A 27,937-nucleotide genomic window follows, 5' to 3' on the forward strand; every position below is an offset into this window, starting at 1 on the left:
TGCCTCATCTCTGAATAGAAGGTATTGTGTGAGTATGCTAATACTGAGACTCTGTGTCTAACCTACCTCATCTCTGAGTAGAAGGTATTGTGTGAGTATGCTAATACTGAGACTCTGTGTCTTACCTGCTTCATCTCTGAATAGAAGGTATTGTGTGAGTATGCTAATACTGAGACTCTGTGTCTAACCTGCTTCATCTCTGAATATAAAGTATTGTGTGAGTATGCCAATACTGAGACTCTGTGTCTAACCTGCCTCATCTCTGAATAGAAGGTATTGTGTGAGTATGCTAATACTGAGACTCTGTGTCTAACCTGCCTAATCCCTGAATAGAAGGTATTGTGTGAGTATGCTAATACTGAGACTCTGTGTCTAACCTGCTTCATCTCTGAATAGAAGGTACTGTGTGAGTATGCTAATACTGAGACTCTGTGTCTAACCTGCCTAATCCCTGAATAGAAGGTATTGTGTGAGTATGCTAATACTGAGACTCTGTGTCTAACCTGCTTCATCTCTGAATAGAAGGTATTGTGTGAGTATGCTAATACTGAGACTCTGTGTCTAACCTGCCTCATCTCTGAATAGAAGGTATTGTGTGAGTATGCTAATACTGAGACTCTGTGTCTAACCTGCCTCATCTCTGAATAGAAGGTATTGTGTGAGTGTGCCAATACTGAGACTCTGTGTCTAACCTGCCTCATCTCTGAATAGAAGGTATTGTGTGAGTATGCTAATACTGAGACTCTGTGTCTAACCTACCTCATCTCTGAGTAGAAGGTATTCTGTGAGTATGCTAATACTGAGACTCTGTGTCTTACCTGCTTCATCTCTGAATAGAAGGTATTGTGTGAGTATGCTAATACTGAGACTCTGTGTCTAACCTGCCTCATCTCTGAATAGAAAGTATTGTGTGAGTATGCCAATACTGAGACTCTGTGTCTAACCTGCCTCATCTCTGAATAGAAGGTATTGTGTGAGTATGCTAATACTGAGACTCTGTGTCTAACCTGCCTAATCCCTGAATAGAAGGTGTTATAAACTGTTCTTATCACCTTGCTTCGACACCATCGTCTCACAGACTGTGAGATCACTTGACTCTCCACACCGCAAACAGGATATAGACTTTCTCAGGCTTCTTCAATGTTTACGTTATTTATTCAGGAAACAGGGATACAGATAGATACATTCATCTCCTGGCAAAGCAGACTTCCATGTTGCGTTACAGCTGCTTGAGTATCTTCCTACTGAAGATACCCAGGTCTTCTTGTATCTACTCTATGTTACAGCTAGACTACCTATGTACAGCATACATTATATCAGATTACAGAAAGGAATAACATGCTTAGAGGTCCAAGTCGGCCTTGCGAGCTAGTGCAGAAAGAAGAAACAGAATGCCCTCTCCATTGCTCGCACCCGGTTTAATACCGACTAGGAAAGAGTTAAATATGACATCATCTTCGCCACCCCCTAGATCAGTCTATTGGTGGACCCACTCGTGGTGTCATCATACACACCTACTTGATTAATAATCAATGAGACATTTGGCCTACATGCAGGCCTGTGGATATTTACATAACATGGCTGATGTTTACTGTTCTGGTGGTGGTACATGCCCAGGTCAGGAAGACCTGCGGCCTTGTATTAGAACAGCTTCTTGGTATGTTCTAGTTCTGCTGACAGAACTGCAGATTTTCTCTCTCTCAGAGAAAATCCCCTTAAAGGGCCGATCTGCACTCCAAGCCTTTTTGACTAACTCAGTCCAAATAACTGAGGCCTACTTAAATTATAACAGAAGGTATTGTGTGAGTATGCTAATACTGAGACTCTGTGTCTAACCTGCTTCATCTCTGAATAGAAGGTATTGTGTGAGTATGCTAATACTGAGACTCTGTGTCTAACCTGCCTCATCTCTGAGTAGAAGGTATTGTGTGAGTATGCTAATACTGAGACTCTGTGTCTAACCTGCTTCATCTCTGAATAGAAGGTATTCTGTGAGTATGCTAATACTGAGACTCTGTGTCTTATCTGCCTCATCTCTGAGTAGAAGGTATTGTGTGAGTATGCTAATACTGAGACTCTGTGTCTAACCTGCTTCATCTCTGAATAGAAGGTATTGTGTGAGTATGCTAATACTGAGACTCTGTGTCTAACCTACCTCATCTCTGAGTAGAAGGTATTGTGTGAGTATGCTAATACTGAGACTCTGTGTCTAACCTGCTTCATCTCTGAATAGAAGGTATTGTGTGAGTATGCTAATACTGAGACTCTGTGTCTAACCTGCCTCATCTCTGAATAGAAGGTATTGTGTGAGTATGCTAATACTGAGACTCTGTGTCTAACCTGCCTCATCTCTGAGTAGAAGGTATTGTGTGAGTATGCTAATACTGAGACTGTGTCTAACCTGCCTAATATCTGAATAGAAGGTATTGTGTGAGTATGCTAATACTGAGACTCTGTGTCTAACCTGCCTCATCTCTGAATAGAAGGTATTGTGTGAGTATGCTAACACTGAGACTCTGTGTCTAACCTGCCTCATCTCTGAATAGAAGGTATTGTGTGAGTATGCCAATACTGAGACTCTGTGTCTAACCTGCCTCATCTCTGAGTAGAAGGTATTGTGTGAGTATGCTAATACTGAGACTCTGTGTCTAACCTGCCTCATCTCTGAATAGAAGGTATTGTGTGAGTATGCTAATACTGAGACTCTGTGTCTAACCTGCTTCATCTCTGAATAGAAGGTATTGTGTGAGTATGCTAATACTGAGACTCTGTGTCTAACCTGCCTCATCTCTGAGTAGAAGGTATTGTGTGAGTATGCTAATACTGAGACTCTGTGTCTAACCTGCTTCATCTCTGAATAGAAGGTATTGTGTGAGTATGCTAATACTGAGACTCTGTGTCTAACCTACCTCATCTCTGAGTAGAAGGTATTGTGTGAGTATGCTAATACTGAGACTCTGTGTCTAACCTGCTTCATCTCTGAATAGAAGGTATTGTGTGAGTATGCTAATACTGAGACTCTGTGTCTAACCTGCCTCATCTCTGAATAGAAGGTATTGTGTGAGTATGCGAATACTGAGACTGTGTCTAACCTGCCTAATATCTGAATAGAAGGTATTGTGTGAGTATGCTAATACTGAGACTCTGTGTCTAACCTGCCTCATCTCTGAATAGAAGGTATTGTGTGAGTATGCTAACACTGAGACTCTGTGTCTAACCTGCCTCATCTCTGAATAGAAGGTATTGTGTGAGTATGCCAATACTGAGACTCTGTGTCTAACCTGCTTCATCTCTGAGTAGAAGGTATTGTGTGAGTATGCTAATACTGAGACTCTGTGTCTTAACTGCCTCATCTCTGAATAGAAGGTATTGTGTGAGTATGCTAATACTGAGACTCTGTGTCTAACCTGCTTCATCTCTGAATATAAAGTATTGTGTGAGTATGCTAATACTGAGACTCTGTGTCTAACCTGCCTAATCCCTGAATAGAAGGTATTGTGTGAGTATGCTAATACTGAGACTCTGTGTCTAACCTGCCTAATCCCTGAATAGAAGGTATTGTGTGAGTATGCTAATACTAAGACTCTGTGTCTAACCTGCCTCATCTCTGAATAGAAGGTATTGTGTGAGTATGCTAATACTAAGACTCTGTGTCTAACCTGCCTCATCTCTGAATAGAAGGTATTGTGTGAGTATGCTAATACTGAGACTCTGTGTCTAACCTGCCTCATCTCTGAATAGAAGGTATTGTGTGAGTATGCTAATACTGAGACTCTGTGTCTAACCTGCCTCATCTCTGAATAGAAGGTATTGTGTGAGTATGCTAATACTGAGACTCTGTGTCTAACCTGCCTCATCTCTGAATAGAAGGTATTGTGTGAGTATGCTAATACTGAGACTCTGTGTCTAACCTGCCTAATCCCTGAATAGAAGGTATTGTGTGAGTATGCTAATACTGAGACTCTGTGTCTAACCTGCCTCATCTCTGAATAGAAGGTATTGTGTGAGTATGCTAATACTGAGACTCTGTGTCTAACCTGCCTCATCTCTGAATAGAAGGTATTGTGTGAGTATGCTAATACTGAGACTCTCACAACAAACCTGCGTAGAATATACAAGGATTAATAGCATAAAATAGGTATAAAAAAGCAGACACATACTTGCCCAGCTTGTCAGAGTCCGAGTAGTTGACGTAGATGTTGTTGAGGCCGCACAGGAAAGCAGTGAGGATAATCATCAGGATAAACAAGAACCTGGTCATTAGAAAAAACAGCAGTGTTTGCATTCATTCACATCATCAGTAACATTTTAATACAATTTTAACTACAGTATTTATTAAAGGATGCATTTCACACTCACAGGACCCAGGCAGAGATCTGTGCGCAAATTATAGAGCTGCCAGTAGAGGGGGAAATACTTCCCCAGCACAGAGCTATCACCTGACTCCACCCACCTCCTCACTCTACTGAGAGAGATTCACTTTTTGTGAATAGCGCTACAACTCCTATTCTGTTTCTTATGGGAAGCATTTCACCTCCTTGCTGGTTATCCCGAACAGAGTTCGGGGTAAGCCGCCAAGGAGGATTTCTCAGGCCCTGGTGGGCTGATTTGCATATTTTTTTTTTCTTACACGCAGCTAGCACTTTGCTAGTTGCGTGTACTTCCCGATCGCCGCTGCTCCGCGCCGATTCACCGTTACGCGCCGCCCCTCCCCCCCAGACCCCTTGTGCAGCCTGGCCAATCAGTGCCAGGCAGCGCTAAGGAGTAGATCGGGACTCCCTCCGACGCCATGACGTGGATGACATCATCCCGATTGTCGCCATAGCAACAGGGGAAGCCAAACAGGAAATCCCATTCTGAACGGGATTTCCTGTTTGCTCCAATCGCCGGAGGCGATCAGAAGGGGTGGGGGGATGCCGCTGCACAGCGGCTATCATGTAGCTAGCCCTAGGCTAGCTACATGATTTAAAAAAAAAAAGTGCTGCGCTGCCCCCCTGCCAATTTTTTTGCAACAGCATGGGGGTTAATAATTCCCACACACCCTGCAATGTGTTTACAAAAGCCGCATGTGCCTCTGCCCAGCCTGCGATCATAAACAATTTCTCACTTCTCTAATAAACTAATCTACCGTATATACTCGAGTATAAGCTGTCTCGAGTATAAGCCGACCCCCCAACTTTTACTTTAAAAAAAAAAAGCAGTAAAAATGATTGACCCGAGTATAAGCCGAACACCTACTATAGGATATTACATGGATCTGTAATTGTGTGAAATCCTAATGACAATTTTGTGGAAATGAAGGAGGAGCCACAAATCTTGGTGAAAACAGAAGAGCAGTCATGTCCTTTAGACTCCATGGATAAGGATGGCTTTATTGTTTGGCAACATAAATGTATAGTTCCCAAAAGAGGTTGCAGGTCTTCTAAAGAGCATGTAAAAGTGCTGCAAGCGCTGAGGCCTTTAGACAGACCTACTGGCTCCTTGAGAAGTAGATTGTACAAAAGTGACTGACACCAGTGGCTGCTCAGACAATGTCTTCCCTCCGATTGTTAGTCCTGTGCATATGCAGAAACAGTGTCCACCTGTGTGAGTGTCCTTTGGGCATATGCACAACAGGAGCGCCGATCCCTCACCTGGCACAATAGAGAGCTGTGTGTGATCTCCCCCCACCCGAAGCAATGTTCCTGACAGTGGCCGCCTGTGTGAGTGTCCCCCCCTCACCCAGCACATTAGGGAGCTGTGTGCATGGTCCCCCCTCCCCCCCCCCCACACACCAGAACGGTCTTTACCAATGGAGCAGTAATTCTGACAGTGTCCGCCTGCCCGAGTGTCTCGCGAGCATATACTGTATATATATATATATATAGCATAGTCCCCGTGCAGCATGTGCTGCTCAGCGGTGTACAGTAGGAGCATTTACTTACTTTTTCTGCTGCCATGATTCATCCACCGTTCTTGTCTGTTGCCGTCTCATGTTTATGACACGATCTAGTGGCGCTTCTCATTATGCGCCTGCAGGAGGGATTCATACAGATGAGACGGCAATAGACAAGTACGGTAGATTAATCATGGCAAGTACGGCAGATCAATCAATCAAAAAGTGACAAAAATGCTCCTACTGTACACTGCTGAGCAGCACATGCTGTACGGGGACTATGCTGTATGCTGCACATGGGACGCTGTCAGTATTACTGCTCTGGTGTGAAAGACCGCTCCGATGGGGGGACCACACACACACGGTTTCCTAATGTGCTGGGTGAGGATGGACATTGTTGGTACTGGTTACTGCGCTCCTGCAGTGTATTTGCCCGCGGGACACTTAATCACACAGGCAGGCGGACGCTGTCAGGAATGCCGCTCCGGCGGGAGGGACCACACAGGTGAGGGGGGACATTGTCAGCAAAAGATAGGTGTGGATATAACCTCCGGCGCTAAAAATGGGCGTGGCAATGACCGGATGAGGGCGGAGCTAACTGTAATTTAAAGTGATCCCGGGGGTGAGAGTGATATGGAGGCTGCCATATTTATTTCCTTTTAAACAATACTAGTTGCCTGGCGGCCCTGCTGATCTATTTGGCTGCAGTAATAAACTGAATTACACCAGCAACAAGCATGCAGCTAATCTCAGTTCTGACAATATTGTCAGAAACCCCTGACCTGCTGCATGCTTGTTCAGGGTCTATGGTTGAAAGAATAAGAGGCAGAGGACCAGCACGGCAGCCAGGCAACTGGTATTGCTTAAAAGGAGAGAAATATGGCAGCCTCAATATTATTCTCACCTCAGGTTCCCTTGAAAAGTGCAACGCAAAGACAGTGGGCCCAAGTTTTGGTGACCCTTTTCCCAGAAAATTCACATAATTGTGCAGGTTTTCTCAAGAAAATACACGTAATGTGAGCAGATATGCCCAGAAAATACATTCAATCATGTCGGCAGATATGCCCAGAAAATACATTCAATCATGTCGGCAGATATGCCCAGAAAATACATTCAATCATGTCGGCAGATATGCCCAGAAAATACAGTCAATCATGTCGGCAGATATGCCCAGAAAATACATTCAATCATGTCGGCAGATATGCCCAGAAAATACATTCAATCATGTCGGCAGATATGCCCAGAAAATACATTCAATCATGTCGGCAGATATGCCCAGAAAATACATTCAATCATGTCGGCAGATATGCCCAGAAAATACATTCAATCATGTTGGCAGATATGCCCAGAAAATACATTCAATCATGTCGGCAAATATGCCCAGAAAATACGTGCAATCATGTCGGCAGATGTGCCCAGAAAATACGTGCAATCATGTCGGCAGATGTGCCCAGAAAATACGTGCAATCATGTCGGCAGATGTGCCCAGAAAATACGTGCAATCATGTCAGCAGATGTGCCCAGAAAATACGTGCAATCATGTCAGCAGATATGCCCAGAAAATACGTGCAATCATGTCGGCAGATATGCCCAGAAAATACGTGCAATCATGTCGGCAGATGTGCCCAGAAAATACGTGCAATCATGTCGGCAGATATGCCCAGAAAATACATGCAATCATGTCGGCAGACCAGCCCAGAAAATATGTGCAATCATGTCGGCAGACCTGCCCAGAAAATACGTGCAATCATGTCGGCAGACCTGCCCAGAACATACACCTGCTAATATAAATAAATAAAAAAAAACATTTACCCACCTGCAGCAGCAGACCTCCTGTCCCAGCCTCCATCCGGCGCGCAGCTCCCATGGGTGGTTGGGTGGATAGGTAGCCTGGTGGGTGGGTGGGTGGGTAGGTAGGTAGCCTGGTGGGTGGGTAGGTAGGTAGGCAGCCTGGTGGGTGGGTAGGTAGGTAGCCCTTAGCCGGGTGGGTAGGAAGCCTGGTGGGTGGGTAGGTAGCGAGTGGGTGGCTGGGTAGCTGGGTGGGTAGGTAGCCGGGTGGGTAGGTAGTCGGGTGGGTGGGTAGGTAGCCGGGTGGGTGGGTGGGTAGGTAGCCGGGTGGTTAGGTAGTCTGGTGGGTGGGTTGGTAACTAGCCCGGTAGGTAGGTAGATAGCTTGGTTAGGTAGGTAGCCGGGTGGGTGGGTAGGTAGCCTGGTGGGTGGGTAGGTAGCCGGGTGGGTGGTTAGGTAGCCGGGTGGGTAGGTAGGTAGTCAGGTGGGTAGGTAGGTAGCCTGGTGGGTCTTTAGGTAGGTAGCCTGGTGGGTGGATAGGTAGCCGGGTGGGTGGGTAGGTAGGTAGCCGGGTGGGTAGGTAGCCTGGTGGGTGGTTAGGTAGCCGGGTGGGTAATTAGGTAGCCGGGTGGGTAGGTTGGTAGCCGGGTGGGTAGGTAGGTAGGTAGCCGGTTGGGTAGGTAAGTAGCCTGGTGGGTGGGTAGGTAGGTAGCCTGGTGGGTAGGTAGCCGGGTGGGTGGGTAGGTAGCTTGGTGGGTGGTTAGGTAGGTAGCCGGGTGGGTGGGTAGGTAGGTAGCCGGGTGTGTAGGTAGCCGGGTGGATAGGTAAGTATGTAGCCTGGTGGTTGGGTAGGTAGCCGGGTGGGTAGGTAGCCGGGTGGGTAGGTAGGTAGATAGGTAGCCGGGTGGGTGGGTAGCTATCCGGGTGGGGGGACCCGACTCCTATCTTCCCTCCTTTACCTCGGGGGGCCCCCCTCCCGGTATGCATGGCGGGAGAGCGGCAAATACAGGAAGTCTCCGGGGCTCCAGCAGGCGCTAGAGGCTCAGCCGCTTGGTCTCCCGTGTCTCCAACTTTGTATACTGCTCGCTACTTCCTGGTTTAGTAGCGAGCAGTATACAGAGTTGGAGACATCGGAGACCAAGTGGCCGCTGAGCCTCTAGCGCCTGCCCGGAGACTTCCTGTATTTGCCGCTCTCCCGTCGCATGAGGGGGGGGGGGGGGGCAAGGTGAGGGGGAGGGGGATAGAAGTCGGGGCCCCCCAGGAAAAAAAAAAAATAATAATAATAAAAAACCAGCAATACTTAATGGGCCCCTGAAGCAACGGAACTTCAGGGGCCCTCGTGCGGCGGCACGGCCTGCACGGCCGTATGTCCGCCACTGGTGAGGGTGTTGCTGTTCACTTGAACGGAGGAAGTTACTTCTGAAAACTCATAGCTAAGCAGAACCAAGCCCAACTAGATACTCAAATGGAGTGCTCAAAATGACTAAAGCATCCCATTATTAATAACACAAATAATATACAAACTATGCAAACAGTTATCAAAATCCACCATGGCTAAATCGGAGGTCAGGTAACTGGAGGTCACTGAATAAATCCAGTCAAATAAACTGCAAGTGTCCTCCAGATGCAAACATTGACACCGACAACTGCTCACTATTTAATAAGAAAAACAACCTTATCCGGCATTCCATGACAAAACGGTCAGCCGGGCCTGCACCAATACAGACCATCTCCAATCAACGTATACCGTATTTTTTGGCATACAAGATGCACTTTTTTCCCCCCCAAAATCAGGGAGTCCCCGACTTCCGAAACGCCCATTGATACAAACCATTGTGGTTCATATCAGTGGGACAGGGGACAGAGACAGAAGGGGACATATGGGGACAGAAGAGGACACATGAGGACACAAGGGGGACAGAGGCGGACACAATAATTGGGGGATAACATGTATAAGACGCTCCTGGACCATGGACGCACCAGGTTTGGTATATATATTTTTTCCCTGGTTTTTGCCCTCTAAACCTGGGTGTGTCTTATAGTCTGGAGCGTCTTATATGCCAAAAAATACGGTATTTCTATACTTCAGAAATTCCAAAAATTTATTCCGCACTATTAGCGAAATGTCTTTTAAGGGAGGAAAGATGGGAACACTGATGAATGCTGTCTCTCCCACTACTAACTCTTTGGTAAGCCACCTCCCCTTCCTTTCACATCCTATTTCCTGCTTATACTTATTCCTCCAATAAGGGACGACTTCCAACTTAGCCTAATACCACTCCCCTTAAAGCTAAAAAACCCCTATCAAGATGACTTTTGCCAAGCCTTAGACGTGAAGTGTAATTATATAACAAGGATCTATATGGTTTGGACAATGCCGAAGTAAGAATGTTCAAGTCTACTATAAAGGCTGTATTATGAACATTTTGAGACTAAGAGCACCTCAATGAAGCCTCACCGTATCATATCATCAATCATCTTCCCAATGGAGATCTGTAAGGTCCCAAGTGTCTCGTGGGCTGGGAGGATATAGGCTAACCGTGTAAAACTCAACATGCTAGTGACGGCGAAAAGGACCTCGGCGATGAACTGCGGATCCTCCGTGTTCCACTCAGGGCGACCTAAAGAGCAAAAATATATATTTCTCATTTTGGGAACTAACTCACAAATAAAGTACCTCGGAAATTGGAAACAGGTACAATAAAAGTTTAGGTGTAACTCTACTTTGGCAAAAAATTAGCTTTCAATTACCATTTTCTCATGAGAACATTAACAGTTTGTGCTACAGTAGCTCTTCTGTGGGATCGAACCAGATAGATTAACCTTAAGTCCCCCATGTACATCAGTGAGCCTTGGGTGTTGACTGGTTGACCTTCTTTGGACCACTTTTGGCAGGTACTAAACTCTGCATTCACGAAAACACAATACCAAGCCTGACACTTTGGAGATAGTCTAACCACTTGGATGTGGTGACTTCCTATAACTCTATATGCAGAGACAACATTCACTTGGTTGTGGATCGACTAGCTAACCGGCGAACTACAGATCAATCACTAGATAAGTCATGTTCTTCTACATGAATTTGAGAGATGTGACAGGCCAAACCTACCAAAGAAGAACAAGGAACACCAAGAGCCAGTGAAGAAGTCAGAAATCAGGAAAATAATGAAAGGTTGCAAGCTACTGATAACCCAATGATGGTCCCAGGCAGCAACTCAGCCCATCCCCACTTGGGCATAAAAGCCTCTCTAAATCTGGTTAACAGTTGCTCTCCAAAGAATAATTAATGTAAAAAATAATAGTTATCCACCCCTAATTGAGGAATTGAACTCAGCTAATTGAGTGATAGTTTGGTGGTGCCCAAAAATTATATAAAATAGTTTGAAAAGGATTATAAATACTTCTTCCAAGAGGTCACAGGCCAGCTATATAAATGTTATTGAAGCCGTAAAAAGACAACCATATCCTCTTCCTCAGGTCTCGCATTGGCCTTCTGTGAGCTAAATGGAGTGTGTGGACCTCCGTGAATTTTACTTGCTGGATATCTTCTACTAGTAGGAGGATTGATCCTTTTTGGTGAAGCTGGTAACTGCTGTTGCATTTATTAAGAACTCATTATTGAAATTTGCTCTACCTGCTTTGGTAAAATAGAAGCATACATCAGACTCGGGGTCCTCGTTGCAGGCGAAGTGTCCTCTGACAAACACCAGGATCCTCAAAGAGAAGGAGGCCAGGTACATGCTGATGGTGACAATATCCAGGAAGTTCCACCAGTCCAGGAAATAGTTCCTCAGCCCTTCAATCCAGACCTCCTTACACTCATGCCATAGAAACCCTGCAGATACAGGACATAGATTGGGTGAGTCTCCATCATAGTCTACATAAACTTCAAGATGATCTACCTCAGAGTTCCCCAATCCTGCCCTCAAGGCCCACCAACAGTACATGTTTTGCAGAAAACCACAAACATGCACAAGTGAGGTAATTAGGGTCTCAGCAGAGCTGATTAACTACCTCTGGGGATTTCCACAAAACATGCACTGTTGGTGGGCCTTGTGGACAGGGTTGGGGAACCCTGATCTACCTAACTGGCCACCTACCATACCATGAGACACAGTCAAGAGGTTGTAAACAGGGTCGGACTGGGACACTGGGGGCCCACCAAAGAAATTTCAACCTGGGGCCCACACATCCCATGATTGCAGTGAAAAAAGGGCGTGACCATGCACCGGAATGTGGGCGTGGTCATGATGTATTATGGACAGGGCCAAATGTACATGATCTTAGCAGCACTGTAATTCAGAGACACTTCTGCCCAGCAAAACTTTGCATAGAGTCCCCTCCTTCAATATAAAGTAATGTCCTACTTTGCAGAGGTTGCGACCGCAGAGGTTGCGACCGCATCGGGGCCCTTGTCCCTCAACTACAGTATTACCTCTCTATTGGTCCTGTGCTCATAATACTTTGAACAGTGGTAATCATTAACAAGCTATTTCCCATCCCGTTCTTGCACCTCAGACACTGTAGTTGCCATTGGCAGGTTTTGGTGCGTCGTATCAATTGTTATGTATAGAGTGCTTGGGGGGGGCCCAATGTAAAATTTGCATCGAGGCCTACAGCTCCTCCTTAGCTACGCCACTGCTCTCAGCATGAGTGATTACAGCACTGAGAAGAGAATTTTTGTGCTGCAGGCAGCAATTGGAGCTCTGTCAGACAAGGGGGGGGGGGGCACCAGAGACCTGGAGGTGGGGCCCACCGAGGGAAAAACTGTACTACTGTGGCCCAGTCCGACCCTGGTTGTAAACATTGTACAATATAAAAATAATTTCAAATATTTGTTTCAACTACTGCAACTCATCTGCTGCTCCTCTTTGCAAATCCCCACACTGACTCCTCCCACCATTACTCATCTGCTGCTCCTCACTGCAGATCTCTACACTGGCTCCTCCCACCACTCCTCATCTGCTGCTCCTCTCTGCAAATCCCTACACTGACTCCTCCCACCATTGCTCATTTGCTCCTCCTCTCTGCAAATCTTTACACTGTACCCTCCCAAAACTCCTCACCTGTTGCTCCTTTCTGCAAATCACTACACTGACTCCTCCCACCAACCCTAACCTGCTACTCATCTCTGCAAATCTCCATACTGACTCTTCCCACCACTCCTCACCTAATGAACCTCTCTGCAAATCTCCACACTGGCTACTCCCTTCACCCCTAACCTGCTGCTTCGATCTCTGCAAATCTCTACACTGACTCCTCCCACCAACTTTGGAAGTGAATAAGAAACTTTGTATTCCCCTTGTCTCTAAAATCTGCTCCCTCAGACTGACCTGCGACCCATATCATGTGCAGTGAGTTCTGCCAGATGGCCTGATTCCTTCCCTCGTAGATATCATGTCTCCTCTCCATGATCAGCGACTCCACCAGGAGGAAGATCAGGAACCACAAGTAGGAGGCTGAGTGCAGAAGGAATTTCAGAACAGGAATCTTCAAGACTTTTCCCACCTAATAATGGCAAAATAAAAGATTCTTCTGTAAGTCATTTTACTAATGTTTCTCAGGGTTAGGGAAATCATCGGGGGGGAAATGAGGTGTTCCAAGCTTAACGTCAAACAGAAAGCAAACTTCAGGCCAATGTCCTGAAAAGTGAATAGAAAGCAAAACACTTTAATTTTGCAGAGAAAACAATGCTGATAGAAAGGGTCATTACTTCCGTTTGTTTTGCAACTGAATGAAGCAGATTTTACACCAGGCTATCATGACTGTTGCTGGGAATTCAGGTTTAAAAATTAATAACTTAAAACACACCTGAACTGTGCTTAAAACTGTAGACTTACCTGGTTCTTCTTCCAGCCCCCCCCCCCCCCGTAGTCCACGAGGTCCCTCGGAGGTGTCCTCTGGATCCGTGTGTTCACCCGCTGGCAGCTCAGTAAGTTTGAGAACAGGGCATGCGCAAAAAGCTCCTGTGAATGGGATAGTGACCGAGAAGGGCATGAAGACGGCACCAGGTATGTGCAGAATGCTCATGGCAATGGGAGCACAATTCAGAAGGGCACATGGACAGGACCACGAATGTGCAGTCAATACAACTGGAATTCAAGTCCCACATATTACGTAGCCGCCAGAGGGATCCAGAGGAAGCCGAGGGACCTCAAGGACTACAGGGGGCTGGAAGAAGACCCAGGTGTGTGTTGTGTATGGGTCAGTTGTGGGGACATGTAAAAAAAACTGTGTTAGCCTCTTTAGCAGCAACTTATACCTGTTGCAGGCTTTGGTGGGGGTGTTAGTCTAGGACTGGCAGGGACACTAGACTATGACTAAAGTACGTGTATTAGAACAGGGCTCTGGCAGTGACATTAGCCTGTGACCATGGTAACGACTTTAGATTGAGCCCCTTTTTGGACTATTTTGGCACATAAATAAATTGTTCAATGTACTCTGTAAAGCACTGTGGGAAATGTCTCACTACTTAAAGGGAACCTTAACTGAGAGGGATATGGATGTTTCCTTTTAAACAATACCAGTTGCCTGGCAGTCCTGCTGATCTATTTGTCTGCAATAGTGTTTGAATCACACCAGAAACAAGCATGCAGCTAATCTTGTCAGATCTGACAATAATGTCAGAGCACCTGATCTGCTGCATGCTTGTTCAGGGGCTATGGCTGAAAGTATTAGAGACACAGGATCAGCAGGAGAGTCAGGCAACTGGTATTATTTTAAAAGGAAAAATCTATATCCTTCTCTGTTTAGGTTCCCTTTAGTGCATTATAATAGTAAATATTGAATATTATAAATCCTCTTTCCCTGTTTTGTACATACATATAACTCCTCCATTTTACCGTTGTGCTTGAGGCTTACCTTGGATTTCGGGGCCAGCCAATAGATGAAGCAGAGGAGGGGCATGCTGAGGAAGATACCGCAGGCAATAAACAGCTTCCAGATCATGTTACTTCCCCTCCAGCCGGACAGCTTCCCGCTCCAGATAGAGGACAGGACCTGCTGGCAGATGGGATGGGCCACAAACTGGAGGGACAGAAACAGGGAGGGAAGGAGATGCATCATTGGCAGACACCACCAGGATCAGGTGGCTGGATAGTGTAATGGGTAAGGGCTCTGCCTCTGACATGGGAGACCAGGGTTCGAATCTTGGCTGTGCCTGTTCAGTAAGCCAGCACCTATTCAGCAGGAGACCTTAGGCAAGTCTCCCTAACACTGCTACTGCCTATAGAGCACGTCCTAGTGGCTGCAGCTCTGGTGCTTTGAGTCCGCCAGGAGAAAAGCGCTATATAAGTGTTTGTCTTTACAATATTCATTACAGCCCATGGCGGCTGGATAGTCACAAGGCAGCAGTGGTGTTTGTTTGTTTAAAGGGAATCTGAGGTGGAGACAAATGTAAGCTGACATATGTATTTCCTTTTAAACAATGCACATTGCCTGGCTGTCCTGCTGATCCTCTGCCTCTAATACATTTAGCCATAGCCCCTGAACAAGCATGCAGCAGACCAGGTGCTCTGACTGAAGCGTGGCTGGATTAGCTGCTGTGATCAGCAGTACAGCCAGGCAACTGGTATTGTTTAAAAGGAAATAAATATGGCAGCTTCCATGTTGTGTTACTGTTGATTTCAATGTTAAATTGATTTCAGTGTTAAATAAAAAAAAATAGTGTCACTGACGTGTGGTAAATCCCATTGCAGTTCACGGTTATTACAAACATGTCAGGAAGAGGTAGGCCTAAGTGGCCAACCGATGTGGCCAACAGGGAGTTTGTGTAACGATCGGTGAAGCACAGAGAGGATCTGATTACCGGTGATCTGCAGTATCACTTGGAATACAGATGTATACCAGATTATATGTGATCTGCAGTATCACCGATAATCCGATATACTAGCTAACCTCTGTTCACCTGAGTAGAGTGTAGTGTTTGGTGTAACAGTAACACTAAGAGGCCGAGGCCTTGGTGCAGCAAGGAGAACTGCACGGATTCCTTCCGCAGACCTGAGCTCTCCAAGACGGGAGGAGTCAGACTGACAGTAGGAAGGAAGTCTGGAAGTGACCCTCAGGAGGAAGGGTCGCTAACAGAGCGAGGAACCGCCTCTAAGGGTAAGGTCGGTTCTCGAGGTCGGACAAGCCAGGTCGTACACACACGGACAGATCAATCGGACAAACGGAGACAGCACACAAATGGCTTCAGTCAAATAACTGTATTAAATAGCATGCAGAGGCACACGTACGACATGTTTCGGGCGGAGCCCTTCCTCACGGACAGATACAGTACAGGATCAGAAGACAAAGGCGGAGTCTAAGTACAGGCAGGGTTCGGCAACGGGGTATCAGATATATCGGGGTACAAAATCAGGAGGCTGAGGCGGAGTCTAGGAACGAGCCGGGGTTCAGCAACAGAGTATCAGAAATATCGAGGTACAAGATCAGAGTTCAGAAGGGTAGTCAAGGCAGGCAAAGGTCATAACAGATAATCACAATCAAACTAGTACTTTAGCTATCAACAGAATCTAGCTAAGTGTAGGATTACAGCTCCAGCTGGTCCCGGCTAGAGTTGGGCCGAACGGTTCGCCGGCGAACGTGGTTCGCGCGAACTTAGGTGGTTCGCGTGCGGGTACCGCACGCGAACGTTTTGCGGAAGAAGTTCGGTTCGCCCCATAATGCACCTGAGGGTCAACTTTGACCCTCTACATCACAGTCAGCAGGCCCAGTGTAGCCAATTAGGCTACACTAGCCCCTGGAGCCCCACCCCCCTTATATAAGGCAGGCAGCGGCGGCCATTACGGCCACTCGTGTGCCTGCATTAGTGAGAGTAGGGCGAGCTGCTGCAGTCTCTCATATAGGGAAAGATTAGTTAGGCTTAACTTCTTCCTGGCTGCATACCTGTTCTGTTCAGTGAGCCCTCAGCCCACTGCATACCTGTACTGTGATCCTGCCACTGCATACCTGTTCAGTGATCCTGCCACTGCATACCTGTTCTGTGAACCCACCCACCACCACTGCATACCTGTTCAGTGATCCTGCCACTGCATACCTGTTCTGTGAACCCACCCACCACTGCATACCTGTTCAGTGATCCTGCTGCCACTGCATACCTGTTCTGTGAACCCACCCACCACTGCATACCTGTTCAGTGATCCTGCCACTGCATACTTGTTCTGTGAACCCACCCACCACCACTGCATACCTGTTCAGTGATCCTGCCACTGCATACCTGTTCTGTGAACCCACCCACCACTGCATACCTGTTCAGTGATCCTGCTGCCACTGCATACCTGTTCTGTGAACCCACCCACCACTGCATACCTGTTCAGTGATCCTGCCACTGCATACTTGTTCTGTGAACCCACCCACCACCACTGCATACCTGTTCAGTGATCCTGCCACTGCATACCTGTTCTGTGAACCCACCACTGCATACCTGTTCTGTGAACCCACCCACCACTGCATACCTGTTCAGTGATCCTGCTGCCACTGCATACCTGTTCTGTGAACCCACCACTGCATACCTGTTCAGTGAACCCGCCACTGCATACCTGTTCTGTTCAGTGGACCCGCCACTGTATACCTGTTTAGTGAACCCGCCACTGCATACCTGTTCTGTTCAGTGGAGTTTGGTGTGTCAGTGTGAAGCAGTACCTTAATTACACTACCTGATTGATGTATACACATGCAAGATGTTTTAAAGCACTTTAGGCCTGTCATTTAGCATTCAATGTGATTTCTGCCCTTAAAACGCTGCTTTTCGTCAAATCCAGATTTTTCCCGGGGACTTTTGGCGTGTATCCCACTCCGCCATGCCCCCCTCCAGGTGTTAGACCCCTTGAAACATCTTTTCCATCACTTTTGTGGCCAGCATAATTATTTTTTTTTTTCAAAGTTCGCATCCCCATTGAAGTCTATTGCGGTTCGCGAACTTTAACGCGAACTGAACCTTCCGCGGAAGTTCGCGAACCCGGTTCGCGAACCTAAAATCGGAGGTTCGGCCCAACTCTAGTCCCGGCACACTTGCGGATCTGACTACGGATCTGGGTGCTCCCACGTATGTGATCGCACGCCAGACAAAGAGCAAGTGAACAGCCAGCAGTATATATACACAAGGACCTTTCCAGGACCTCCCTAATTGCTGGACCAATGAGAGTTGTGGAAAATGTCAGCTGACCCGCCTGGTCAGCTGACTCACTTCTGGCTGTTATTTAAACTCAGCCTCTGTGCGCGCGCGTGTCACTCTGAGTCTAGGTGGACTATCAGTCCCAGCCACACCAGTACTGTCTTGCAATGTATCATGTGAACTGCTTGCGGGGGCCGCCTCTAATGTGGATTCCGCCGTTCTCAATGCGGATTCCGCTGTTCCCAATGCGGATTCCGCCGCTCTCAATGCGGATTCCGCCGCTCTGCCTAAGCGGCATGCGGCGGTTTTTCCGCGTTGTGACACCCTGCTGGACGCGGAAACAGCCGCCTCACTATGAGAGACGACGGCTTTTCCGCGTTTCCTCACAGTTTGTAAGTGAATATGACGTGCTAAAAAATTTGTAAAAATGTAAAACTTTAACCACTTCAGCCAAAGGGTGTTTTCACCTCTAGGACCGGAGCAATTTTCCCCTGTCAGCGCTCCTCCCATTCATTCACCAATAATTTTATCACTACTTATCACACCTAAATTATCTATATCCTGTTTGTCTTTTGGGGTTTTTTTTGCGCCTCCAATTAGGCTTTCCATGGGTGGTATATTTTGCTAAGAATTGTTTTATTATAAATGCATTATAACAGGAATAATAAGGAAAAAAAGGGGGGAAAAATCATTATTTCTCAGTTTTCGGCCATTATAGTTTTAAAATAAAACGTTTTACTGTGGATAAAATCCACATATTTTATTTGCCCATTTGTCCCGGTTATTGCAAAGTTAAAAATATTTCCCTAGTACAATGTTTGGCGCAAATATTTTATTTGGAAATAAAGGTGTATTTTTTTCAGTTTTGCTTCCATCACTAATTACAAGCCCAAATAGGCTCAAGATAATAGTAATATACCTTCACAACATATAAATTAAAAAGTTTAGTCCATAAGGTAACTATTTATGTTCTTTTTTTTTTAAACTATAATTTCTTTTTTTTTTAACCTTTTTTTTTGTTAATGGGCGGGGGGGGGGGGGGGGGGGTGTCAATCAGTTTTTCTATTTCTACTTTAATTCTTTAATTTTACTTTTAGACCACTAGGTGGCGCTAAGCACTCTCTTGGAAGATACTTTTTTTTACATTTCGTGATGTAGCTTTTCATGAATCAATATTTCTCCTGATTGGAAGCATCTTGATTCATTCACAGGGGATCGTTTGCCTCGGGGGAGCACTCGTTCCTCTTCCACAATCGATGCCCTGTAATAGCAGGGGAACGAGCCGCCTGCACACGGATGTGCGTGTGCAACCACCGCAACACCGCTGAACGGATAAATTCATCCAGATTGCCTTTGAGTGGCGATTTTCGGACAAATATATCCGTCCAGATTGGCTTAAGTGGTTGATATACAATGTCCTCAATTCACTAAGCTTATCTCCTGTCTTTAATAACTCTTCTAAGCTGTTTCTACAGTTATCTCCATGGTGATAACTGTAGAAACAGCGCAGAAGAGTTATTAAAGACAGGTGATAAGCTTAGTGAATTGAGGACAATGTCTGATATTGCAGGCCTCTCATACAGTGGCCGTGTGCCACTTTTTCTATGCCTGTGCTACAGTGCCTACAACTAACGTGCCATTAAAGTGGAAGAATTCACAATTTAAAGATTGCATACAATGGATGAAATTGAAATGTGTAGGCACTAGGCAGATAAATGCAACATATTTCAGGCATCTCAGAAACTCTCAGCACATAACAATGTGCAAAAATTGTCTGGGTTTTTATAAACTTTGTACACCTTTATTAAACAAAATTATGGCTGCAGAGATGCCTTTAAGGCTTTTAATATTCGCCTGCCATTCCGTTTTGCAAATATAACTCGAGGTCTCTGGACCCCCAAATGACCCTTACATGCCCCACACAGCATAACATTGCTGCTATGGGGCACCTGGTTTCGGTGTCTGGCGGTGAGCTCCATGTGCCTAAACCACTTGCTTCGCCAACCTCCATATGTCTTCCCAGCCACTTTCTGCTCTGCTATTGCTTCCCTACTCCACTCCTGCTCCTGCTAACACTCCAACTCCACCTTCATATGTCTTCCCAGCCACTTCCTGCTCTGCTACTGCTTCCCTGCTCCACTCTGCTCCTGCTAACACCCCAACTCCACCTTCATATGTCTCCCCAGCCACTTCCTGCTCGGCTACTGCTTCCCTGCTCCACTCTGCTCCTGCTAACACCCCAACTCCACCTTCATATGTCTCCCCAGCCACTCCCTGCTCTGCTACTGCTTCCCTGCTCCACTATGCTCCTGCTAACCCTCCAACTCCACCTTCATATGTCTCCCCAGCCACTCCCTGCTCTGCTACTGCTGCCCTGCTCCTCTCTGCTCCTGCTAACACCCCAACTCCACCTTCATATGTCTCCCCAGCCACTTCCTGCTCGGCTACTGCTTCCCTGCTCCACTCTGCTCCTGCTAACACCCCAACTCCACCTTCATATGTCTTCCCAGCCACTTCCTGCTCGGCGACTGCTTCCCTGCTCCACTCTGCTCCTGCTAACACTCCAACTCCACCTCCATATGTCTTCCCAGCCACTTCCTGCTCGGCGACTGCTTCCCTGCTCCACTCTGCTCCTGCTAACACTCCAACTCCACCTTAATATGTCTTCCCAGCCACTTCCTGCTCGGCGACTGCTTCCCTGCTCCACTCTGCTCCTGCTTAACACTCACACTCCACCTTCATATGTCTTCCCAGCCACTTGCTGCTCGGCTACTGCTTCCCTGCTCCACTCTGCTCCTGCTTAACACTCACACTTCACCTCCATATGTCTTCCCAGCCAATTCCCGATCTACTACTGCTGCCCTGCTCCACTCTGTTTCTGCTTAACACTCACACTCCACCTCCATATGTCTTCCCAGCCACTTCCTGCTCTGCTACTGCTTCCCTGCTCCACTCTGCTCCTGCTAACACTCCAACTCCACCTCCATATGTCTTCCCAGCCACTTCCTGCTCTGCTGCTTTCAGCTCCACTGCTGCTTGGATCGTGTATTTTTACTTGCCCCATTATTATTATTATTATTATTAATGGGGAACCAGTAAATTTGGGACTCCATCTATGGATGAATGGTGACACAATGACGGAGGATTTTACCCGTTTCTGTTTGTGGTGTACAGCGAGCCGCAGTCTGGCCAGATTCGGGATGCCTTCCTCGAATGCTTGATTGTCCATCACTTCTTCATGGTCATCACCACAGTCGTTCAGTACTGTTGTGACCTCGCTTTGGTTCCGGCACATTCCCAGGAGTTCCACCGCAAACTCCTGACACAGGTCCTCCTGGGCCAGGTACTCTGGCTACAGGGAACACAGCATTAGTTACAGCAGATGAACATTCACTTACGCTTTTCTGCATAGGCATCCTATATTCTTCAATGACGTACACTGATCCCAGTCACATCGGTCTAAAGCCTAGGTTCTCAATGTGTGGTACGCATACCCCAGAGCGTACTTCTGCTGGTTCCAGGGAGTACTCAGGTTTGATATACTTAAAGGAAACCTGAGATGAGGATCAAAAAAGAAAAAATTGCACATACCTGAGGCTTCCTCCAGGCCAATCGCCCCCTTCATGTCTCCCCGGGCTGCTCCAATCCCCCCGCTGGATGGCCCGGTACATCTCAGAAGTTGTGCTTAGACGTGTTTGCCATCCATGTAGGCGCCCTCATTGCACTCCTGTCGCCGGGAGAATTCTGTGCTTGTGCACTAGTACGGCGCAGACACAGAATGCCTCCTGGCCAAGGCATCGTGACAGGGGATTGCACATGGTCAGACTCCACACGCTCCAACTGAAGCAGACTGGCAGGTTTACCGATCCGTCTAGCGGAGGATAGAGGTTCCCCGGAGGATGGCAAGGGAGTGATCAGCAAAGCAGCTGGAGGAAGCCCAAGGTATGTATATTTTTTTTCTTCCCCATCTCAAGTATACTTTAAAGAAATCTGAAGCAAAAATAAACTTTCGAGATAATGAACTGTATGTGTAGTACATATCAGATACAGTAAATGGCTTACAGCTGGGAACAGCTCCAGACTTGGAGAAGGACTTGGGAATACTGATTGATAAAAAAATAAAACCTGTACTTAATGCCAAGCAGCAGCAGCTAAAGCAAATATAATTCTGTGATGCATAAAATGGGAAATAAAATCACCAGATGCTAGTATACTACTCCCTCTGTATAAATAAGTTGTAAGGACTGGTTCACATGGACGCTTTCCTGGTGTTTACCACCGACGTTTAGATGCACCGTTTTTCGGGATCTACCGAAGGGTTGGTTAAACTGTGTTTATTTAGCTTGGGAAAAAATGGATAAAGGGTGACCTGATTAACATGTATAATACATCAGCAATACAAAAGCTTAGCAGAGGAGTCTCTAGGCTTGTACTGAGGGCAAAGGGACATGAGCTGCATATGGAGGAAAAAAGATTGTGCCATCTATTTAGGAAGGGTTTCTTTACAGTAAGAGTTGTTAAAATGTGAAATATTTTAACATATTCTTTATTTGCATTTAAAAAGAGGATTAGTTGCTTACCTTGCATTGAAAGACATCCGCCGCTATAATTAATAGTTGGGTCCCAGCAAAGTTGATCCAGGGATTTTATCTGACTGCCACCTGGAGTCGGGAAGGATTTTTTCCCCTAAAAGGTTAATTGGCCCAAGCCGTGTAAGGTTTTTTTTGTTTTTTTCCTTCCCGTGGATCACCTGGGATATGTGAAGGTGCAGGAGAGAAAGGTTCAAATCTTTGCACAATCTGAGCCCTGGATACCTGAAAAATTTGTTGCAACTGCATCACACCCCTCCACAACCTCAGATCAAATGGATCTAATAACTTGGTCACCCCCAGAGTCCAACTCAAAACCTGTGGAGACAGAGCCTTTTGTCATGCTGCCCCTACACTTTGGAACTCCCTGCCACGCTCAATAAGGGCATCTCCAACCCTGCAAGCATTTAAGTCCAACTGAAAAGCCACCTGTTTAATCTGGAAGTTGCTGAGTGCAAAAACAACCATTTTATTATAAGTATAAATATGAATAAATAATATATACTATATAGGAATAAGATAGGAGTATAGAATAGGATAGGAAGGATAAAGGATATGATGAAGTTGAAAATGTATTGTGTGGACACCTTGAGAAAAAAACTTCGGCACACATCACAGTGTGCGTTGCCTTTCCTGTAACAGCAAAAGTGAAAAAGATTGTGAAAAAGTGGTGCCACGCGTTATCCGCGCATTGTATAAAGTCAATGAAAAGTATGCTTCACTGATACTGTTAATGTGCATATTTTGTTGGACTTATGTTGTGCGTTTTATACCACAACGCACACGCTGCACTGTGAACTTCGCATAGGCATAGCTCCCAACTTTCTGAGTTTAGAAAAAAGGGACATCTTAAGGCACACCTCTATCACACCTCCAGATTGTTAATTTATTCATATGTACACCCCAAGCAATTTTCTTTTAATCATTTATTTTTTCATAATTGGGGAAAAATTGAACATAGGTGTGTGCTACATTGATCAGATTTTTGAAATGTTACAATCAGTCAGAAAAATTGATTGCAATTATTGAATTGAAAAGATATTTAAAACATTTTATGGTGGTGTGGCCACCTTTAGAAGGGTTAGTGTTAAGGAAGAGAATAGGGGGAGAATAGATTTCCTAGACAGGGAGAGGAGGTTAGTGTTAGGCATTTAAAGTGAACCTCCAGACTAAAAATCTACTCAGCAGCACTGGAAAGGCTTGGTGTTTCTTCAACCGTTTCACAGCATCAGAACTTTGTTTTTCTTACGTAAGCCTTATTTTTAGCTGTACAAAAGCTCAGCTCCGCCCCATCAAAGAAAACTGCCCGGGCTTTTTTCCCTGATGCTGTGCAAAGCATGATGGGATTTCCTATGTTGTTGTTCACGTTGCCTAGCAACTGGGAGGGGTGATCAGGACATAGGTCAGTTAGAACTGTGTCTCATGCTCCCTGTCACCTCCTTTCAACCAAGAAGATGGCTGCCCTCATGAAATCAAACATTTGCCTGTTCTTTTAAAACAGTGTGGGTAAGAGATTATATTACCTATCTATTTTAATTAACATAACTAATGTACCTTAATGACAGTATGTTTGTTTAGGCTGGAGTTCCTCTTTAAGAAGAGGATTGCTTTGAGGGTGGGTGTTGTTAGGGCGTGTTCACACTGTGACGCAAATGTAACAGATGCGCAAATGGTGTGGTAAGCACATTAGTTTTGGATACGTGGCATCTGCTCCACATTGTTCATATTGCTGCCGTTTCCACCTGCTGCGATAGCGTTGCCACCCAACCGCCTGTCCGCCGTACCGTCCGCCAGCACCCCAAAACCGATCGGAGACCAGAAAAGCCATGGGGCTCCCTGTTAGATTGTAAACAAATTAATGCAAATCCTACCTAGCAACAGGGAGGTTTGCCATCAGCCAATGAGACTTGCCATATGTGCCGCCATGTAAGATGCACTTTTTCTCCCCAAAAAAATGGGGGGAAGAAGTCCTTGCATCTAATACGGCAAATACAGGGAATGTCAGACTTAAGAAAACCCGCCAATCTGAACCGCCAACCTGCAGCCATGCGGGGGATTCCCTTGTTGTCCTGCCTTCTGTCCCCAGGTGTCCCCTTCTGCCGCCTGTGTGCCCACTCTGTCCTGGTGTCCCTGCTCCCCATGTATATGTATTAGAGTGTATCGGCAGCTGTGTCTTACCTACTCCAGCAGCGCCCGTGGGATAACCGACCTCTTCTCCTCCGCACTTCTCCCTCTAGTGAATGCAGCTTGTACTGATCATCAGTACAAGCCAACTCTAGAGGGAGAAGTGTGGGGGAGAAGAGGTCGGCTATCCCCAGGGGCGCTGCTACATATACACAGGGAGCAGGGACACGAGGGAGTGTAGCGGGGACAGAGCAGGTACATAGGGGGCAGAAGGGGGGACACCTGGGAACAGAAGAGAGGACAGAAGTCGACACCTGTGGACAGAAGGGGAGACACCTGGGGACAGAAGGGGAGACACCTGGGGACAGAATGGGACACCTGGGGCAAAAGGGGGGACAGGAGGGGATACCTGGGGACACCTCGGAGGACACAAGGGACACCTGGGGACAGAAGTGGACACCTGGGGCAAAAGGGGGGAAAGGAGGGGACACCTGGGGACAGAAGGGGACACCTCGGAGGACAGAAGGGACACCTGGGGACAGAAGGGGACACCTGGGGCAAAAGGGAGGACAGGAGGGGACACCTGGGGACAGAAGGGGACACCTCGGAAGACAGAAGGGACACCTGGGGACAGAAGGGGACACCTGGGGACAGAAGGGGACACCTTGGAGGACAGAAGGGGACACCTGGGGACAGGAGGGGACACCTGGGAGGACAGAAGGTGACAAGATGCTCCTGGAACATGATCGCACCAGGATTAGTGTATATTTTTTCCCTGGTTTTTGCCCACTAAACCTAGGTTATATTTCGGACCGTCTTATACGGCAGAAAATACAGTATTTCCTGTTGCAGCGGGATTTCCATTGTTTTGGAGGGGTTTTTTTTCAGCGTGAGACCTTGTGGAAACAGAGATGTCTGCAGCCATAGGCTTCCATTGCCTCCCATTTGAGGCCTTTTCTGGTGCATTTAAAATTTGGCTGTGGAAAAATGCAGCATTTCAAGACTTTGAATATACAGTCCAGTCCATGTGTATTGCATTTGCATTCCGACTAATAGTGTGAATGCATCCTATTTATAACATGGGATGCGTTTCCTGTCTGATTTTGCATTTTCCTGCATTACGGAAAAGGCTGCATTTTTTGGGGGGCGGGAGGGGGTGTTAGGGGGTGTACTGTGAATGGAACCTTAGGCATTGAGCAAGTCAATAGTCAAATTTTAGTAATGTAGAATGACTTGGTGTCCAATTTAACAGGTGGCCAGGGCTGGTTCTCTCATGAAGCAAGGTGAAACACTTGCATCAGGCGGCAGCATGTTTGTACTGTGTTTACACTAACAGCATGCAGTCAGAGTAGGAGGAGAAGCGAGAGGAGAGCAAGTCTGGCAGTGAATGAGGGGGAGGCAGGAGGGCAGCAGTGTTTCATATGACTTGCACAGCAGAAGGGAGGAGGGGGCACTGCTGTCCTGACTGAGGAGGAATGCATTGGCTGAGGGTGGTGAGCAGTTTGTTTGTCACAGACTCACAGCCAGCCAGTGTGTTATTGTGTTGAGCTGCAGCATGTCATGTGAGAACATTAAATGAAGCAGAGTAAAAGTCTATAACCGGCCCTACAGGTGGCTATGCTGAATGTACTCAGTTCAGGTATGCTTTAAAAGCATATGACTTTTCTCATCCACAGTAATTCCAGATCTATAGCTCTCAACATGCCCAGAGCAAGGGTTAATCTTTGAAGACTATAGAACAGGCTGCACCTTGTTGTGACCAGGAAATACTTGTAATTCCAACTGTGACAATGGCGTCTGCTGATGTGTCTGCTGAGCTCCGCTGCGCCATCTGTATGGAGATCTATAGAGATCCTGTGACCTTGCCGTGTGGCCACAACTTCTGCCGGGGCTGCATCACACAAGCCTGGGACCATCAGGAGGATCTACAGGAATATAAATGTCCTGAATGTCAGCAGATATACAGGAAGAGGCCTGAGCTGGTGAGGAACACGAGGTTACGTAAAATCGGTGAGGCTTTTCAATCTGCAGAGACAGATCAGGAGCAGACCGAGGTCTTCTGTAATTACTGTGACTTTCCTGTTGCTGCTACTAAATCCTGTCTGCAGTGTGAGACCTCCTTGTGTGATCATCACCTGAGGAAACATGGCAGGTCAGGGGGACACACTTTACTGCCTCCCACCACTGACCTGGGGAAGAGGAAATGCTCCGTCCATAAGAAGATCCTGGAGTATTACTGCACTGAGGATGCTGCCTGTATCTGTGTGTCCTGCTCTGTGATTGGGGGACATGTAGGACATAAGATGATGTCACTGGATGAGGCCTCTGAGGAGAAGAAGAAGAAGCTGAGAAATGATCTGCAGAAACTGATGACAGAGACAGAGGAGACTGAGAAAAAAGTCCAGAGTCTGGAGGAACGCAGGAGAAAAGCAGACTGTGAAACAGATAGAGTCATTGTCCTGTTTAGAGACCTCAGAAGATGGCTGGAGAGCCTGGAGAAGAGAGTCCTGAGTAACATCACTAGGCAGGTACAATACTATGATGATGTCATAAGACAGCTTGAAATAAAGAAGGAGGAGCTGTCCAGGAAGATGCGTCACATTGAGGAGCTGCGTAACATGACTGATCCACTGACTGTCTTACAGGAATCAGACACAGGTGACTTGTGTGACACGGAGGACAGAGAGAGACATGATAAACAGCTCCATGATGGAGGGGATCTGGATGTGGCCGGCATCTCACACACATTACACACAGGACTATCTCATATCATGTCTGGGGTAACTAGAAGGATCTCTGTACAGCCTGCAGACATATTCCTGGATGTAAACACAGCGAGTAATAGGCTACATATATCAAGAGATAGGAAAACTGCAACCTGCTCACGTGTGTGGCAGAATCGCCCAGAAACACGAGAGAGATTTCAGGATTCTCAGGTGTTGAGTAACCGGATTTTCTTCTCAGGGCGAAATTACTGGGAAGTGGATGTTGGGGGATCAGATAACTGGAGAGTTGGGATGTGTTACCCCAGTATAGCCAGGAGAGGATGGCAGTCAGTGATTGGAGATAATAACAAGTCCTGGTGTTTGGACAGGGAAGTTAATCAGTATTCAGTAAGACATGACAGGAAGAAGGTCCAGTTATCTGACAAGGTCCTCAGTGATAGAGTCAGGATATGTCTGGATTATGAGGCTGGGCAGATCTCCTTTTATGCCCTGTGTGACCCGATCAGACACCTCCACACCTTCACTGCCACCTTCACTGAGACCCTCCATGCTGCATTATGGGTACTAAGAGGTTGTATAAAGATCTCTTGGAGGAGTCAGCGGATGTGAGAGATCAATGCACTGGTGACATCACAGTAAGACAATTTTGATTGGCTCATTGTCCGGTCAATACATGATGCCCCATGTGAACTCACTGCGAATACAATTGTATTGACATGTT

At 46.6% G+C, this 27,937-nt stretch overlaps 2 protein-coding genes across 2 annotated transcripts in view; one reads left to right on the forward strand and one right to left on the reverse strand.

Moving 5' to 3' along the window:
- Positions 1-27,937, reverse strand: part of LOC137544649 (short transient receptor potential channel 2-like) — a 196,923-nt gene that overhangs the window by 51,004 nt on the left and 117,982 nt on the right. The window contains exons 4-9 of the mRNA XM_068265744.1: positions 20,929-21,129; positions 14,525-14,689; positions 12,997-13,171; positions 11,298-11,498; positions 10,122-10,284; positions 4,161-4,253 (exon numbers count right to left, since the gene is read on the reverse strand). Of these exons, the coding sequence (XP_068121845.1) occupies positions 4,161-4,253; positions 10,122-10,284; positions 11,298-11,498; positions 12,997-13,171; positions 14,525-14,689; positions 20,929-21,129 (998 nt within the window). The remainder of the gene's footprint in view (positions 1-4,160; positions 4,254-10,121; positions 10,285-11,297; positions 11,499-12,996; positions 13,172-14,524; positions 14,690-20,928; positions 21,130-27,937) is intronic.
- Positions 26,326-27,135, forward strand: LOC137547467 (E3 ubiquitin/ISG15 ligase TRIM25-like; the record flags this gene model as incomplete). The annotated part of the gene is made up of 1 exon (XM_068271064.1): positions 26,326-27,135. A coding segment is annotated over exon 1 (810 nt), but the record flags the coding sequence as incomplete, so codon positions are not given.

This window comes from Hyperolius riggenbachi, chromosome 2 (genome assembly GCF_040937935.1).
Source record: "Hyperolius riggenbachi isolate aHypRig1 chromosome 2, aHypRig1.pri, whole genome shotgun sequence".
Classification (NCBI taxonomy): Eukaryota; Metazoa; Chordata; class Amphibia; order Anura; family Hyperoliidae; genus Hyperolius; species Hyperolius riggenbachi.